The 14861-nt window shown below is 40.8% G+C and overlaps 2 protein-coding genes across 2 annotated transcripts; both read right to left on the bottom strand.

Moving 5' to 3' along the window:
* Positions 1–7139: 7139 nt before the first annotated feature.
* Positions 7140–9345, bottom strand: gpr85 (G protein-coupled receptor 85). Its single transcript, XM_028571069.1, has one exon. The coding sequence runs from the start codon at positions 9238–9240 to the stop codon at positions 8107–8109; it is 1134 nt and encodes a 377-aa protein (XP_028426870.1). The 5' UTR covers positions 9241–9345; the 3' UTR covers positions 7140–8106.
* A 3642-nt stretch (positions 9346–12987) lies between these two features.
* On the bottom strand, positions 12988–13774 carry LOC114550325 (small integral membrane protein 30). Its single transcript, XM_028571014.1, has one exon. It carries the CDS (start codon positions 13681–13683, stop codon positions 13495–13497), a length of 189 nt encoding a protein of 62 aa, XP_028426815.1. The 5' UTR covers positions 13684–13774; the 3' UTR covers positions 12988–13494.
* Positions 13775–14861: the final 1087 nt, after the last annotated feature.

The following is a 14861-nucleotide window of genomic DNA, read 5'->3' as shown; positions in this document are numbered from 1 at the left end:
CTCCCCTCTCCCTCTCTGCCTGAGAAAGAAAGATGAAGAGTTGTGTTTCTCCTGCTCGGTCTCCCTTCAGTTCTAATATCATAAACGACAGAGACACGGGCAGAGGGGAGGAGGAGGCGAGAGCTCGCTAGACTGAGCCTTTGTGAGCATGACGGGCCTGACTCACGAGAATGAGATGTTTCCAAAAATAAAGGAGGGAGAGAGAGAGAGAGAGAGAGAGAGAGAGTGCTGAACAGGCTGGAACACAAGAAAACGAGTGGATTAACTCCCTACCCACCCACCCCACGCCCACCGACACCCCCTCCTCCCGTTTCCAAAAGCCCCTGCATTCATCACAAAACATGCCGAATTAGTGGGAACAAATCGTCTGTATAAACACCCCTAAACATTTTCCCCAATTGCCTTGGATGAAAAAAATTATAAATAAATAAGTAATGATACTATCCTCAGAACAACATTATAAAAGCTTGATCCAAGCTTTAAAAAAGATCTCTGAATGCATGTATAAATTCTCTTTAATATTTATTGTCTTTGCTCCTCTGGGGGCAATTGTGCCCCACTGTGAGCAGATGTAAGCAGCTGGTTGCGTGTTGTAAATAGGCACCATAATGTACATGTTTGGCTTTTCATCATGACAGATTGCCCTCCGCAAATACAGTGTGATGAGAATATGGTCGTCTCAGCCTCCTTGCTGCGAATCATAATACTCTGAAAGCCCCTATAAGCCACATAGCAGCTTGTGAATATTTTAGTGTGTTAGGAAAATGTTTGCAGTGCCTGCTAGTTTTGTCAGTTTTATCCTACAAGCTTGATCTAATTTGAGTGGAATAAAAGGACTAGGCTGCTCATTGGTGGAGAGGCGTTTTTCACCACCAGCAACCTAAATCATCACAACACTCAATTTTCATGTGACCCAAATATTTTTTTTCCTTTCTGCTGACTACTGTAGGTACTTCATTCAGATCTCCTTATTTCAGACTCTGGGTGTGTGTGTGTGTGTGTGTGTGTGTGTGTGTGTGTGTGTGTGTGTAGTACCTGGTGGATAAGACGATTATCTCAATGCAACTCTCAATGAGACACAGCGAGTGAGAGACCAGTTGGCTCGCAATTGGTCAGCCTTCCCAAATCGGGGGTATTGAAGAATGGATGCACAAAAGCCACCCAAATCACACTCATTATGAGGCAAAGAACGGTTATAAAGATACTAAAAATGATGACGCTGATAATTTGTCATCCAGCACATTGATTCCCCAATCAGGACTCGGACAGCCCGACAGGGTATCATGGGACCCTTTAATCTAGCATGAAAGACACGGGTAATCCTTGTTGGAGGATTACTCTCGACCAGTACTCCGTGCTTAAGTACTAACCCACCAATTGTGATCTATCCGTGGCTCCCTCACTCATCCTAAGTCTTAGCAGCCAAGGGGACGTGATTACTCTTGACTCCCACCGCAACCAAGAGGATTTAACAGTAAAGAAACAGAACCTATGTGAGTTTACATCCTGACCTGTTCTCCAAACACACTGCAGCAGCAGTTTACGCTGCTCAAACCATCCATTCACAGCAGGATAACATTATTCTGCAACATTTACATTCCTATAAACAGCTCAATCCTGCATGGTTTGTTCTGCACAACACAATGTGCACAATGTACCTACAGATATCACAACATTGTTGACTTTTCCCCCCACCATTTCTGTGCAGCCGTGATAACAACACATTTGCAGGAATAACCACAAACATGTAAGCCACTTGTAGCCCTGCATGTGTCCTGCATTATCACAACAGCAGCTCCTTTTCAGGATCCAACAACAGAGCAAAAACAGTGTAGCAGTTGTATAAGAAGCAGGGATGCTGCAGCAGGATCAGTTTCACATTTTGGGAATATGCCGATTCACTTTTTTGCAAATAGTTACTAGATGTCCGTCATGTCTGTAATGGAAATATGAAGCTGCTGCCAGCAGCCAGTTAGCTTAGCAACGGGAGGGAAACAGATAGCCTGGCTCTGTCCAGAGGTAACAAAACCCGCCTACCAGCACCTCTTAACACGTTCTGTTCTTGGGACTAGCTGCCAGCCAATTAGCGAAGACTCCAGGAAGAAACAGTCCAACACATAACCCTCCATCAAACAATGCTTCATTTGTTGTACAGATAAAACAAATGGTAGTGTTATTTGTGAGTTTCAAAGGTGCTTGAAGGTGGATTTTGTTTCCTTAAGACAGAGCCATGCTAGCTGTTCCCCACAATTTTCAGTCTTTGTGCTAAGCTAAGTTAGCCAACTGCTGTCGGTAGCTTCATTACTAGCGTACAGACATGACAATGGTATCAATCTTCTCATTTAATTCTTGGCATGAAAGCGAATGAGCATATTTCCCCAAAATGGTAACTATTCCTTTAAACCAAGTACTTTTTTTTGTTCATTCTGCAGCACCACAAATACACAATCATGCCTAACAAATTACATTCTGCAACTTATTTGATAAAATCTATCATCTAGTACCTTAATCTATCAATTCTACTACGATAGCAACACCAAAATAAGCAGCTGTAACATTTTAGTGTATAGAACATTTGAAGACTTCCGCATAGCCCACAGTTACCTTCTGTTACAGGTGTGACGCCAAAAAATAGAAGAACCCAGACTAAAAATTTGCTCCTAGCTAATTTCCTGAGAAATGATCCAACCGCTGAATCTTACATTTCAGGAGAGAGAGAAAAAATACTGTTTAAATATGCAGGACGGAACCTTTGAAGCTCCATCCGCAATTTAATCAGTTAATATTTAAAGCAGGGATATTCTTTATAGACATTTGCATGGTGGGCTGCAGAAGTTTTGAGAGTGCAGGGTGGGAGAGGTGTTTGAAATGAAGACATAAAGAATCTTTATCCACTTGCAAATTTCTATCAGGCATCCCGTTGATCATTGGTATTCAGAGGCCTGCACTGCCTGTAATAGCTTGTCAGACAATAAATGCAGCAAAAAAAATTTCACAGGGCTTCCCCCCTCCAGGGAATGGAAATTATCATTATGCTGTGTTTTATTGGAGCTTCTCTCCTCCTGGATCTTTACCTAATGCCATCTTAGTCTTCATTATTTGGGGCGGCATACTGTATTGTCAGACCATATAATGCAGTAGGGGATTCACACATATTGAGATTCTTTGACGTGTATGTTGAAATTCTGCACTCTGCATTCAACTGTGTTTGTCCATTTTAAAATCACTTTTTTGAAAGAACCAGAAAGGATTTGCTTACATTGTGAAATGACAGAATTTTTTTTATAATAGCAACAATGGATTATGAGTGGACAAAGAGCAGGGCAGAGTTAAGCTCTAACAGCAGCAAAGAAAACCTGACAATAATAGTGAGATGTTAGTAACACCTACAAATGTAGACACACAATTGTGATCCTTGCATTATCATTAATTTCACCATGACCAATTTGCTGAAGCACATTAACCATAAAGCTGCAAAGCCATTAAAGAGAAAACTACTGCAGCTCTGCACTTTGATGACTGTTAACCATGTAATCTGCTGAAAAGAGGACTATTTGGCTTCACAGCCTGTTGTGACACACTGATAGTGGATTGACCTGCTGTGAGTGAGGACAAACACGAATTCATGAAACCTGCAGCCCCACGCATGCACGCACGCACGCACAAACACACACACACACACACACACACTCATGGGGTCACTAAACCACAATCCTGCACAAACACACATACATTTTTTTTACACACAAAGAGCAGAATAAATCATTTTACCAAACATCTCAAACGCCACAAAATACATTGTAAGTAAATGTCATTTCATAAAACAAAATGAACGTCCCGGAGAAATTTTACAAAGCATATTGAACCGTTGTATTCCCAGCTTTGTTTTCAAACGGTCACACAATAATACACATATGCAGAGTAGGGGTGATACCAACACAGAAAGCAATTCAACCTTTATCCTGAGTAGCTTGTCAGGAGATTGAGTCATCCACTCCATTCCATTCAATGCAGCTTTTTTTATATTTGAGTGCTTCTCGGCACATACCCTTACTGCACTTTAATTAAGGTTTGGTGTACATTATACAAATAGAAAATGCTTAAGAATGCAGAAAGGCTCACATTAGTTGAGCTTTTTTTCCCCTCAAATCTAGAAAAAAGCCTGTTTCCCAGTCAACAGATGGTATTTACTCAAATTATAGACAGCAAATCAGGGCTAGGGTGAGATGCTTTTTTTCAGAGCCCATTGGCAGTCCATTAAAAAACTCAAATTGTGTGCACAAATCCACCGAGATACAAGAGAGTGACATGGAATTAGGGATGGTTGTGTTATTCATTGGCAGCCAAAAATCCAATAGAAAAGTCTTCTGATCTTTAAATGAAAAGTATCTACAGCAAAGCATTATAATTGCCTCACAAAAACGGTCAGTTTTTTGCTTTCTTCCGTGATCTAAACTAAAAGTGCAAAGAACCAATTCCAGTCAGATGGTACACATTTCTAATTGCTTTGATTATGAACAATATGTTTCTCCATGTTTCTCAGGAGACATGTTGCCTCAGAGGGGAAAAAGAGTCCAATGTTAGATCTACCAGAATGAACCGCTCTTTACCTCTGCCTGTCATCTTCCCTCAGATGTTGAGAGGGACAGAATTACTGGGTCATTTGAATGAACATGCGAGGAAATGGGCCAGTGCTCAAAAGTGACACAGTTTGTGATTTGCATATGCCGAATGAGGCTAAAATATAAGTAATACATTAATTCCTGCTCTCAGTCTCAAATAGCACAGCCCCAATTACAGATTAAACCCCACAGAATGTAATTTTAGAGTTCATCTTCAATTGCCTCATTCAATAATCTCAAGAAGCCTTGTACAGGTTTCCTGATTCCAGAAAAAGACATTGTGTAAAACCAGACCAGAGCATTTCCTGATATATTGCTGGAACATTCCTTTAAATTTCAATAAATACTCTCATAACAAATGACTTGGCCCTTTTGGATCCAAATTGGAATGATCAATGTCCAGAATAAAACAGTAATTGCCAACGTTGTGATGAAAATGGATCCCTAATAGACATTTCACCTCGGGTGTTTACAAGCCATTTTAGCATCATGATTTGTGTTTGCAGGCACCTTAGATCTGGTCTTTACTTATTTCAATGATTTAAAGGGGGAAATAAAATAGGACAGTGGAACACATTTTGGTTAAAAAGCAAAAAGCTACAATAATGTCTGAATCATACAAAATTGGCATTTACAAATATTGTATTATTCAGTTTGCACTCTATTCTTGCAGGTGCACATATTAGCTTTCAGACGTTGTCAACATACTGTAATCACAGTCTATTACAGGGAAAAACCACTCAATTTAAGAATAAACATGCCTTGGACTTGTGAGCGTTATTAGCCTCAGTTTTACACTCTAATGCTGTTCAACAACAAGGGATATAATAGATAAATTTTTTTACATTCCACTATTTATTTTAACAAAAAAAGTTATAATTTGGTAACATTAACTAATTACAAGGCATTATGAGATATTTGAGGTGGCAAATTTCTTCCAAAATGAGTTATGCATTTGTTCACATTTCCATAGTTCCATTTTCAGTGCAGCTGAACATCAATGTGACCTTAAAAATGAGGGAATGGGACAAAACACTATGTCATGTATGGCTGCAGGGCTCAGTGCAAGGGTATTCATTAATCCAGAGTGGTTTGCCAGTATTCCATATTGGACCCGCATAAATTCCATCTGAAATTCAGTGGTATTCCCCTTTAACACAGAATTAAAAACTGCAAGGGCACGTGTGCCCAGGGTTATACTGTAGTCATGGAGATTATTCCCATTAAATGTCAAACATGCTTCTCATTCAATTACAAGGTTTGGCATATCTTCTGTTTTGACAGGCTGTCCCAAGGACTCACATGACACAAAAGATTGTGTTCCAGAGAAGACGCATTTAAACATTTTATCACCTTCTCATATAAAGAGACACAAATGGCACATAGAAAATCTTGTAGAAATACCAACCATTAGTTATTTAAATACAAAATATGGACATTATAACATTTCAGCAGTGGCATTCAAATATTTAGCAATCACAATGTAAAGATTTAACCACTTTGAGTGTTAATAAAGCCTTACAAAAGAATGTTCTAGAGATGAAAATGTAAATCTTTGACCTGCAAGTGGATGTTGGCAAATTCATTACTTGACCAAGCACCATTTAAAAACACTACCATGACTGCACCAATTCTGAGGGGTAGTGCAGCTCTCTTCCAGCTGTTATTGTTGGCCATAAAGAATGATCTCCACCCAATGACATAAACATGGATAAAAACAAATGTTGTAAAATGGAAACTTTTTTATTTTCAAAAAGCAACAGATTACACAGTTAACTTTCAGCAAATGCAATCCTAACTGAAACTGTACTCACTTTCGGGACTTCAAAATGAAAGACTCACATACTTACACACAATCTATCTATAATATACAAAAAAAAGAATACATAATAAATATTAAAATGGCCACAAGAGAAAAAAGTAAGTCATTGAAAACAATCAGTAGAGAGCAAATGTAGGGAAAGTAGAAACAAGACGGTGTGCCTTAAATGTCTATTTTTTTTTTTTTTTACATTTTTTACAAATTGTGCAAGATTTCATACTAAGGCTCTGGTCTTGAAGTGACTGTTGTCTGATCCACACAGCAGCACACACGCTCTGAAACGCACACACATGCACCCACTGACACACACACGCACGTGCACACACACTCCCTGTGCTCTGAGCACTCTGTGGGGTGTAGCAAACCATTGCAGAATAAAAATGGGCTGCTCAGTGTATGGCCTGTGATGCTCATGGGAGTGGACCAGCTTTTAAAAAAATGGACATGCACTTCACATTGATGTGAAAAAGAAAACAAAACTCCCCTTGCATCTAAGAACGACTTTTTAGGAGTGAATGAAATAAATAAAAAATAACCCAACAACCAAGAAACATGACAATATCATAACCATTAAGGCAAGAACACCCGGAGTGGCATCAGCAATACGGTAACAATATGATAGTGTTGTTAGGTACATGGATATGATGAAACATTTAACTACTTTTTAAATGTCTTTTTTAATTTTTGTTCTTAAAAGCAATGTTTTTTTTTTTAAATCCAAACACCATTTAATCTTTTTTTCCTCTTTTTTTTGTAAAAGGTGATAAGAAAATAACAATGCCAGACACTAGGGACATATGGATCATAAAACTACAAGAAATAATTTCTAGTTTTAAGTTGCAACTTCAAAACCACACATTGTAAATCCCCATCGTTAAGCCCCCGCCCGGTAAATGAAAAAGATATCACTTACATTAAAACCATTTTATCCTCTTGTGATGGTGTATTCCAACAGTTTTGCTTTACTTACAGCGATTGTGTAGTCTGTTGCAAATTAAAGCATTCATTGTTTAGTTTGGAATAAAAAGAACAAAAAAAAGTTGTCCTTGCAATGCAACTGGCAACTGTTGACCAAAAAAAAAAAGCATCTTTACATCTTCTTTTTAGTGCAACTCTTAAAATGTAAAACATTTCCAATGATTGCTTGAGAGGTATCGTTTCTTTGTTTTTTGTTCTTGTTTCTTTTTCTTTTCATGTTTATGTATTTCACACCTCACAGAATAACGCATCTTCAAAAAAATCCAAAGCAAGAGGGTTTGTTTTTAGTGTTTTGTCAATTCTTTTTTTTTTTTTTTCTTCTTCTTCAACTTTTTGCTTTTCTGCATTGGCATGGCCTTCCACATGTATGTTTACTAGAACATAAACACAGGAGGGGATCCAGACCTCCTGCGAAACTCCCATTCCCTTCAGCCTCCATGTTTGATTCGCTTTATATTCAATCACCCCGGCAGAGCCTCGTGATTGGCAGTGCACCTTCTACCTCTAAAGACAAGGGTTGGGAGAAGGAGGAACAGGAGGAAAAACTGGAGGATAAAGAGAAGAGAGATAGAAGAGAGAGAGAGAGAGTGCGCTGTACAATGGGAACAAGCCCAGATCAAGATCAATCAGGGAAATAGAGACATAGACGAGAAAAAAAAACAAAAAAAAAACACAGCAAAACCTTCATATAACGCAGTAGGGTTCCCTTGGTAACCTGGATTTTCTGCAGTAGAGGAGTGTGGTGCTGAAGCAGCGCCGGAGCTCCCTGTTGGAGAAGATGCAGATGAAAGGATTGACCCCAGCCTGGGCAAAGCTCATCCACACGGCTGCCGTCAGGTAGCCCCCAGGGACTACTGGGCCCCTTGCAAACACCCGCCAGTAGCAGGCGACCAGATAGGGCCCCCACAGTGCCAGGAAGAAAAATGTCATGATGTAGAACATCCTACTTATCCTCTTCTCTGTTTTGAATTCATCCAACACCAGTAGACGCCTGCGGCCCGCTGCGTTGCTGTTCTGCCGAATGCCCAGCAAGGTAGGCGGGGTGGGTCCTCGACCGAATCCAGCCAGCCAGTTGGCCGCCGCCTGCCCGCTGGCGCCTGGCCCGTGGAAGGTCCAGTTCTGGCTGACAGCAGGCACGAACTGGACAGGCTTCATCTTTCGACGGTCATGGACAAAGAAGATGAGCTTGAGGTAAACCAGCTGTGTGGCCAGGAGGATGAGCGCCAGCAGTAGCATGAAGCCCAGCGAATCATTCGCCCTGAAGGAACGATGCTGGAACGTGCACTGGTCCTCCTCCGGGATAAAAGAGTACGTCCCAACGTCTAACACCGGGGGGAACGCCATAGCCACTGACAACGTCCACACCATGCAGATGACAGCTAGACAAGTCCAGAAGGTCAGCCTCTTGGTGTAGAAACGGTGGTGTGCGATTGCCAGGTAGCGTGTGACGCTGACACAGAATAGCATAAACGCCGTGTGGAAACAGGACAGCACACCCAGGAAGGCGATTACTTTGCAGGTCAGCGTGCCATAGGTCCAGAGAGAGCCATTCTTGACCGAGGTGAAGACAAAGGGGAAGCAGATGGCGGAGCGCAGGATGTCCGAGGCGCACAGGTCCAACAGGAAATAGTAGGGCGCCCGGTGCAGGCTCTTGTCTTTGACCAGCAGGATGGAGATCAGGAGGTTTCCAACCACACCGACTCCAATGATGAAACCCAGAGAGGTCAGTTTGAGGAACGTGGCGAGAGGAGAGACATTTTGCAAGATGGTGTGGTCCCCTGCATGGCTATAGTTCGCCATAGATGGAGGAGGGATCATAAAGATAGCGGAATAGCTTCAGCCAAGTATCATGATCTAGAGGTGGCAGGGGGAGGCGTTAGATCCATTTGGCGGTGTGCTTTGAAGAGGTTTCCAGGCATATAGGCAACCTCTCCTCTAAGGCATCCTTTGTTCCTTTGTCTCATCACACCTAAAAAAAAAAAAAAATCCCTGAAAAATATTATCCACCCATCAGCATTCAGTCCCATACATACAGCTGCATTGTTTTCAACAGCACTTTCACTAGAATGGGATAAGCAATTATTTTCCTCTGCCTGCCATTTATTTATTTAACATTTTAACATTTAGAGTGGCACAGTGCAGAGCTCTGCCTCAGCTTGAATACTTTGTCTAGATACAGGCAGACAGACAGGCAGACAGGCAGACAGACAGACAGACAGACAGACAGACAGTGATGGAGCTTGATTAGATTAAAGCATTAATCTGTTAAAGCATTACAATTCTTTCTAGTGGCTTTGGAATTCACTGAACAAACACAGCCCAGCTTTCATTAAGAAACGACGCATTTTTACCTCTCGGAAAGAACCAAAAAAAAAAAAAGAGGCTTGATTTGGATAGATTTTCTTTTGGGAAATGTTGGAACATTAAGAGAAATGCAGTCCAAAATAAGGTCTTCTTGATCACACCCTACACCCTGCAGAACAGAGGACAGCTCTCTAAAGCGGTGGATGCCTCAAATAAACTCGACATGTCTTCATACATTGTGGAAAACCGACGGAGGGTGCATACATAATAAAGCATTCGTGTTTTTGTCTGATTAAAGCTTAACTGGATTACGGGTCTCACGTTAATAAGCAGTGTTCTCTTCAGGGCGTTTATTGAGCCGGTCGATTTCCCAGATCATCTTTTATATTAGGCCTACTAATTGTGAAGAGTTACGAGAATCGACTGTGTTATGTTGACACTAAAGCCGCATTTCAACATAATTTGGCTTGTTAATGCGCGGGTGTGATTATCAGTCGGGATGGATTGATAAAGGATGGTTGGAAGTGATGATAACAAGCCTGCTGGTAATAGCCTAACGGTGTGGAGTTTTCTACTCGATAGCTGTGTTTTTATCGTTTGGAAAATGGCACATAGCCTGTGGTAACATCTGATTTCATTGATATTGGCGTTTGTGTCTACTTACGCGTTTAAATGCGTCCTCCGATTGTCAGTCGAGTGTTGCTACGCGCGTTTGAATCCGACGGATTTCAGTGAAAAAACAGAGCAGGTGAAAATCATCGTCCTTGCATCCCAGTCGGCTGGATAAAGCATAACAGTGTAGCGGATCCGTACGTCCATTAGACTAGAATCATTCCCAAGTTCCTGCTATGAATTGCCCAAAATCGCAGCCACCACACAGGACAAGGCCAAAAAAAAAAAAAAAGAAAGAAAGAGAGGGAGAGATAGCGAGAGAGAGAGAGAGAGAGAGAGAGAGAGAGAGAGAGAGAGAGAGAGAGAGAGAGAGAGAGAGAGAGACGATCACAAGATCAATCAAAATCCTACCTGTTGATAATCCTATTTCGTTTTCCTCCTGGAGGTTATTTACATTGAACAGTCGGGTTTTTTGCTGTTTTTAAAAAGCCTGATTTGTTGCCTGCCTTCTTTTTTCCTCCACGGTGAATATCCTACAGTAAACGGAAGCCCAGTGCGCATGCGCGCTGCATCCCTATTTGTGATCCAAGACGCGTCTTGTCTCTTGTTGCAGCAGCAGCAGCTCCCCCATATCTCTCTCTCTCTCTCTCTCTCTCTCTCTCTCTCTCTCTCTCTCTCTCTCTCTTTTCTCACACGGTATAACATCTGCTCAACGGGGCCGCTGTTGACCGGTAACGCGTTACAGCATTATTTCCCCCGGTAACGTGTAGTGTAACGGATTACTATTTCACTGAAAGTTTTACACTTAGTCCAGATAAAAAGACATCTTTATCATTCTCCTAACTCTTTCAGCTTGATTTCAATCACATGTATAAAGCGAAATAATGCTTAAATTATACAAAAGCTAAACGTGGTTCAGTCTAGGCTGATCATGTCTCTTTTATCACAGTGTTTTATCCCCTGCTTGCAGTCCTTATCAGATGTATTAGGCTATAGCCTTTCAATGCGCTCATACATGTTTTACTCTACAGAAATGTCCACCATTATGTAAAAAGTGAAGGGTTAAATCAGGCAGCCTATTTCACCTCAAGGTAAAATGATTTCCCCTGTACTGTATATGCATAATTGAAAGCACTTTGTGCACTGTTGTTCATTCTGCCCGGGCAGCATGATAAATTCATAGGATTTGATTCCCCAGCCATGTATGGAGAGCCGTGATGTCATGAGCAGTGTAACAAGTGAACAATAATTCAATCAGCCACATGTACACACATGCACTCACACAATACTGAAACATTGCTTTGTATCTACCTGGCCTATAAAACACACATACATGTAGGAAAAGTGTCACAACTGTGTTACAACTTGAGAAAAGGTACATATTTCTATTTGTTTTTATGATTAAAAAAGAAATTCTACTGAGGGCCAACATGTGCGGACAGCTCCTTTTCAAATCACAGCTTACCAAATATCCCAGACTGCTCATTGATAATAAATGCAGACACTGTCACATATAGGTTGACACTGGACTATTTGCAGAGGATAGAGACCGAATGATTCATTTTACTCCAAAAGAAACTCTGTTACTGCCATCCAGAAAAAGGTAAATTAAAGTGAAGGCCTTAACGATTTTGTGCATGTCCCACATATTCTCTGATGAGCTATCCTTCATTTTGGCACAGACCTTGTAGACGTTTTGATGTATCACCCCATGATGGTTAAGTAATTACTGTAGATCATCAGTTAGACAAGGTATTAAAGTTATGTTTGTTTTCTATACAAGTGGGAGTTTTTTTTAAAAATTGGTTTAAAAAGTATAAAGCTTATTTCATTTGCTCTAATGGTGAAAGTAACTAAGTACATTTACTCAAGTCCTGTACCTATGTACAATTATGCTTTACTTGAGTATTTCCATTTAATGCTCTTTTGCAGATTCCGATTTTACATAAAGAACATCAATAATAAATTACAATACATTGTAAAAGATTATTAAAACAGTGTTCCCATTGTTTTGGCTTGCGACCCCTTACAAAAAGAAATACTGTCATGTTTTAGATGTCTATGTATCGTCAGCAGTTCTTCCAAAGAGACAGTTCCTCTCTAAACCTCTCAGATATTTTCATGTTAATAATTATGTGAGGCCTAAAGAAGTCAAATTATCCAATATTTCACACAAAAAGCTAAGATTAGAAAAAAGTCCAAAAAAGGAAATACACATTTTTGTAGCATAACTTTGTCTCTTCTTTCCAACCCCATAATCATCTTACAACTTCTCAGATGCATCTTGCAACCCTTAAGAGGGAGGGAACCAAGGTTGGGAACCAGTGGACCAACAATCTAATGTCACATATAGCCTAATAATATATCAGTCACATGGAGAATTTATTGAAGTATATTAATGCAACTTGTAATACAGTACTTTTATAGCTATATTGCATATTGTTAGAAGTAAAGGATTTACTGCCTTGTGTGATCACCCTAAACCACTGAAGATGCCCTGAACTTTTAAACATTTATATCTGCAATCATACCCTTTACTAAACAGATAAAGTCCTATTTGGGCAAATTATACAGGCATGAAAGCACTCTTTCTAAATGAAAGGGAAGAGTGAGGAAATATGATTATACAAATATCATGCAAACCAGGAGTTGAGAAGAGCATCAGATTAATCAATTTATTATTCTCACAGCTTTGGTCACATATTTTAACCACAGAAATTGCTACTACAACAGCTCCACTCTTTTCATGTAGCCACACTTGTGAGATTGTGCTTCAAACAATGAATCAGGAAATCAGTGATCACTCCAAGCATGGAGAGTATATGCGCAATATGCAATGCAAGCATCCTTGGGATAATATACAGTAGGCTATATATGCAGCAGTCCTTTTATATAGAAGGCAACCGTGTTTGGTCTCAGCAGTGCAACAAATTACATTTCCCGTTTTAGGACTTCCTGGATGTTTCCCTCCACCTTCTGCAAAAGAGGGCACATGGTTCCCGTTGCGTTTGACGCATTAGTCCAATAAGGCACGTATCAGTCGCTTCGACACAAACCCTGTGCCAGAAGGTCCACGTTAACTCAGGCAGAGAGATATTAATGCGGTGGATGATAACAGGACAGGACAGGGCAGGCGAACGATCAAGAGAGTGTCTCTCACTGCTGTCCGTTCCGCTTCCGTGCGTACCAGCCGAGGAAGGCACAGAAACCCACCCCGGTCACGATGGTGCCCAGCAGCAGGGCTAATGCATCGCCCGCATCGTAAGCCTCCGCCGGGGGGATCAGAGACAGGAATGTCAGCCCGACGATCGCTGCAGCGTTTGGAAGTTCAAGTTTGGGAGCCATGTTGAGTTTTTCTCCTTGTTGCTGTTGACTTTCGGGAAGCGCCTGCGTCACAGTCAGATGACAGCAACAGTGGCTGGACTTCCTGGTGCGCTCAGCCAATGGCAAAGCTGCTTTATTCTAACCTGGTGCTTCTCTCTCTCTCTCTCTCTCTCTCTCTCTCTCTCTCTCTCTCTCTCTCTCTCTCTCTCTCTCTATCTCAAAGAAGATTCACTTTATATTTCAGCAGGCATTTGCCCTGTGGCTCAGAAATAATTGCATAAGTATGCTGTTGTTTTTTGATATGTGTTTCACAGATGAAATAGAAATCCAAACTGGTTCTGGGATTCAAACTGCAACTATTCTACAGTGAGTGGATTTGTGACACCGCTGCTCTTATTAGTGACAATTAGGCTGACAGGCTGTCACTGCTTTATGTCCCTGGCCCACAGGCCCTGCTATAAACAAAGGAGACTATTTTACATCAGTCATGCTCATCAACAGCTCTTGTCTGAAGCTTGATATTCCCTCTGAAGACAAACGTGTGTTGACATGCATAGGCTATACTGTATGTTGCATGAGCCACTTGGTTGGTCAAGGTTGGATCAGATGCCAAACACAGCCACGAGACAAGTATTTCCACATTGCACTGATCTGCCTTGCACTGTATTCATATCTAAATCCTAAAATCTCAGACTATACTGACTGATATTGCACTATTCCTTCCCTCTCTTTTGTATATTTTTTGGAAAATTGCAAATTCTATTGTATTGTTATACTGTACACTTAACAGTATTTTTTTTTAATATTTCTTACTGTTATTTCTGTTTTTATTCTTTATATGTTAAATGAGTGTTGTACTTTGAGAGCAAAAATTACCAGAGTCAAATTCCTTGTTTGTTTACGCAAACCTGGCCAATAAAGCTGATGATTCTGATTAAGCCATCTCAAGGTTTGTGAACTTCCCTGGTCCATTTTACTATTTCAATTTGGACAGGAAGAGCTTTTCACAAAAAAAACCTCTTATCTCAAATTCTAACCCAGCTGCTCTGCTGTGCCTTAGTATACCCCTGATCTCCCGTAACATGTTGAAATGTCTTCAAATCGGCCATGTTGCAATGACTTAACACCACAGCTCATGCTACAAATTGTTTGGCTTGCAGAGCTCTCTGTGTTTGCTCTCCTGGGGCACTTTGCCTGTA

Source organism: Perca flavescens, chromosome 23 (assembly GCF_004354835.1).
Source record: "Perca flavescens isolate YP-PL-M2 chromosome 23, PFLA_1.0, whole genome shotgun sequence".
NCBI lineage: Eukaryota > Metazoa > Chordata > Actinopteri > Perciformes > Percidae > Perca > Perca flavescens.
This window is presented reverse-complemented; position numbering and strand designations above follow the sequence as displayed.

Excerpts from the sequence above, each read along its gene's own strand:
- LOC114550325 (XM_028571014.1), bottom strand. The coding sequence starts at position 13,683 with ATGGCTCCCAAACTTGAACTTCCAAACGCTGCAGCGATCGTCGGGCTG.
- gpr85 (XM_028571069.1), bottom strand. The coding sequence starts at position 9,240 with ATGATCCCTCCTCCATCTATGGCGAACTATAGCCATGCAGGGGACCAC.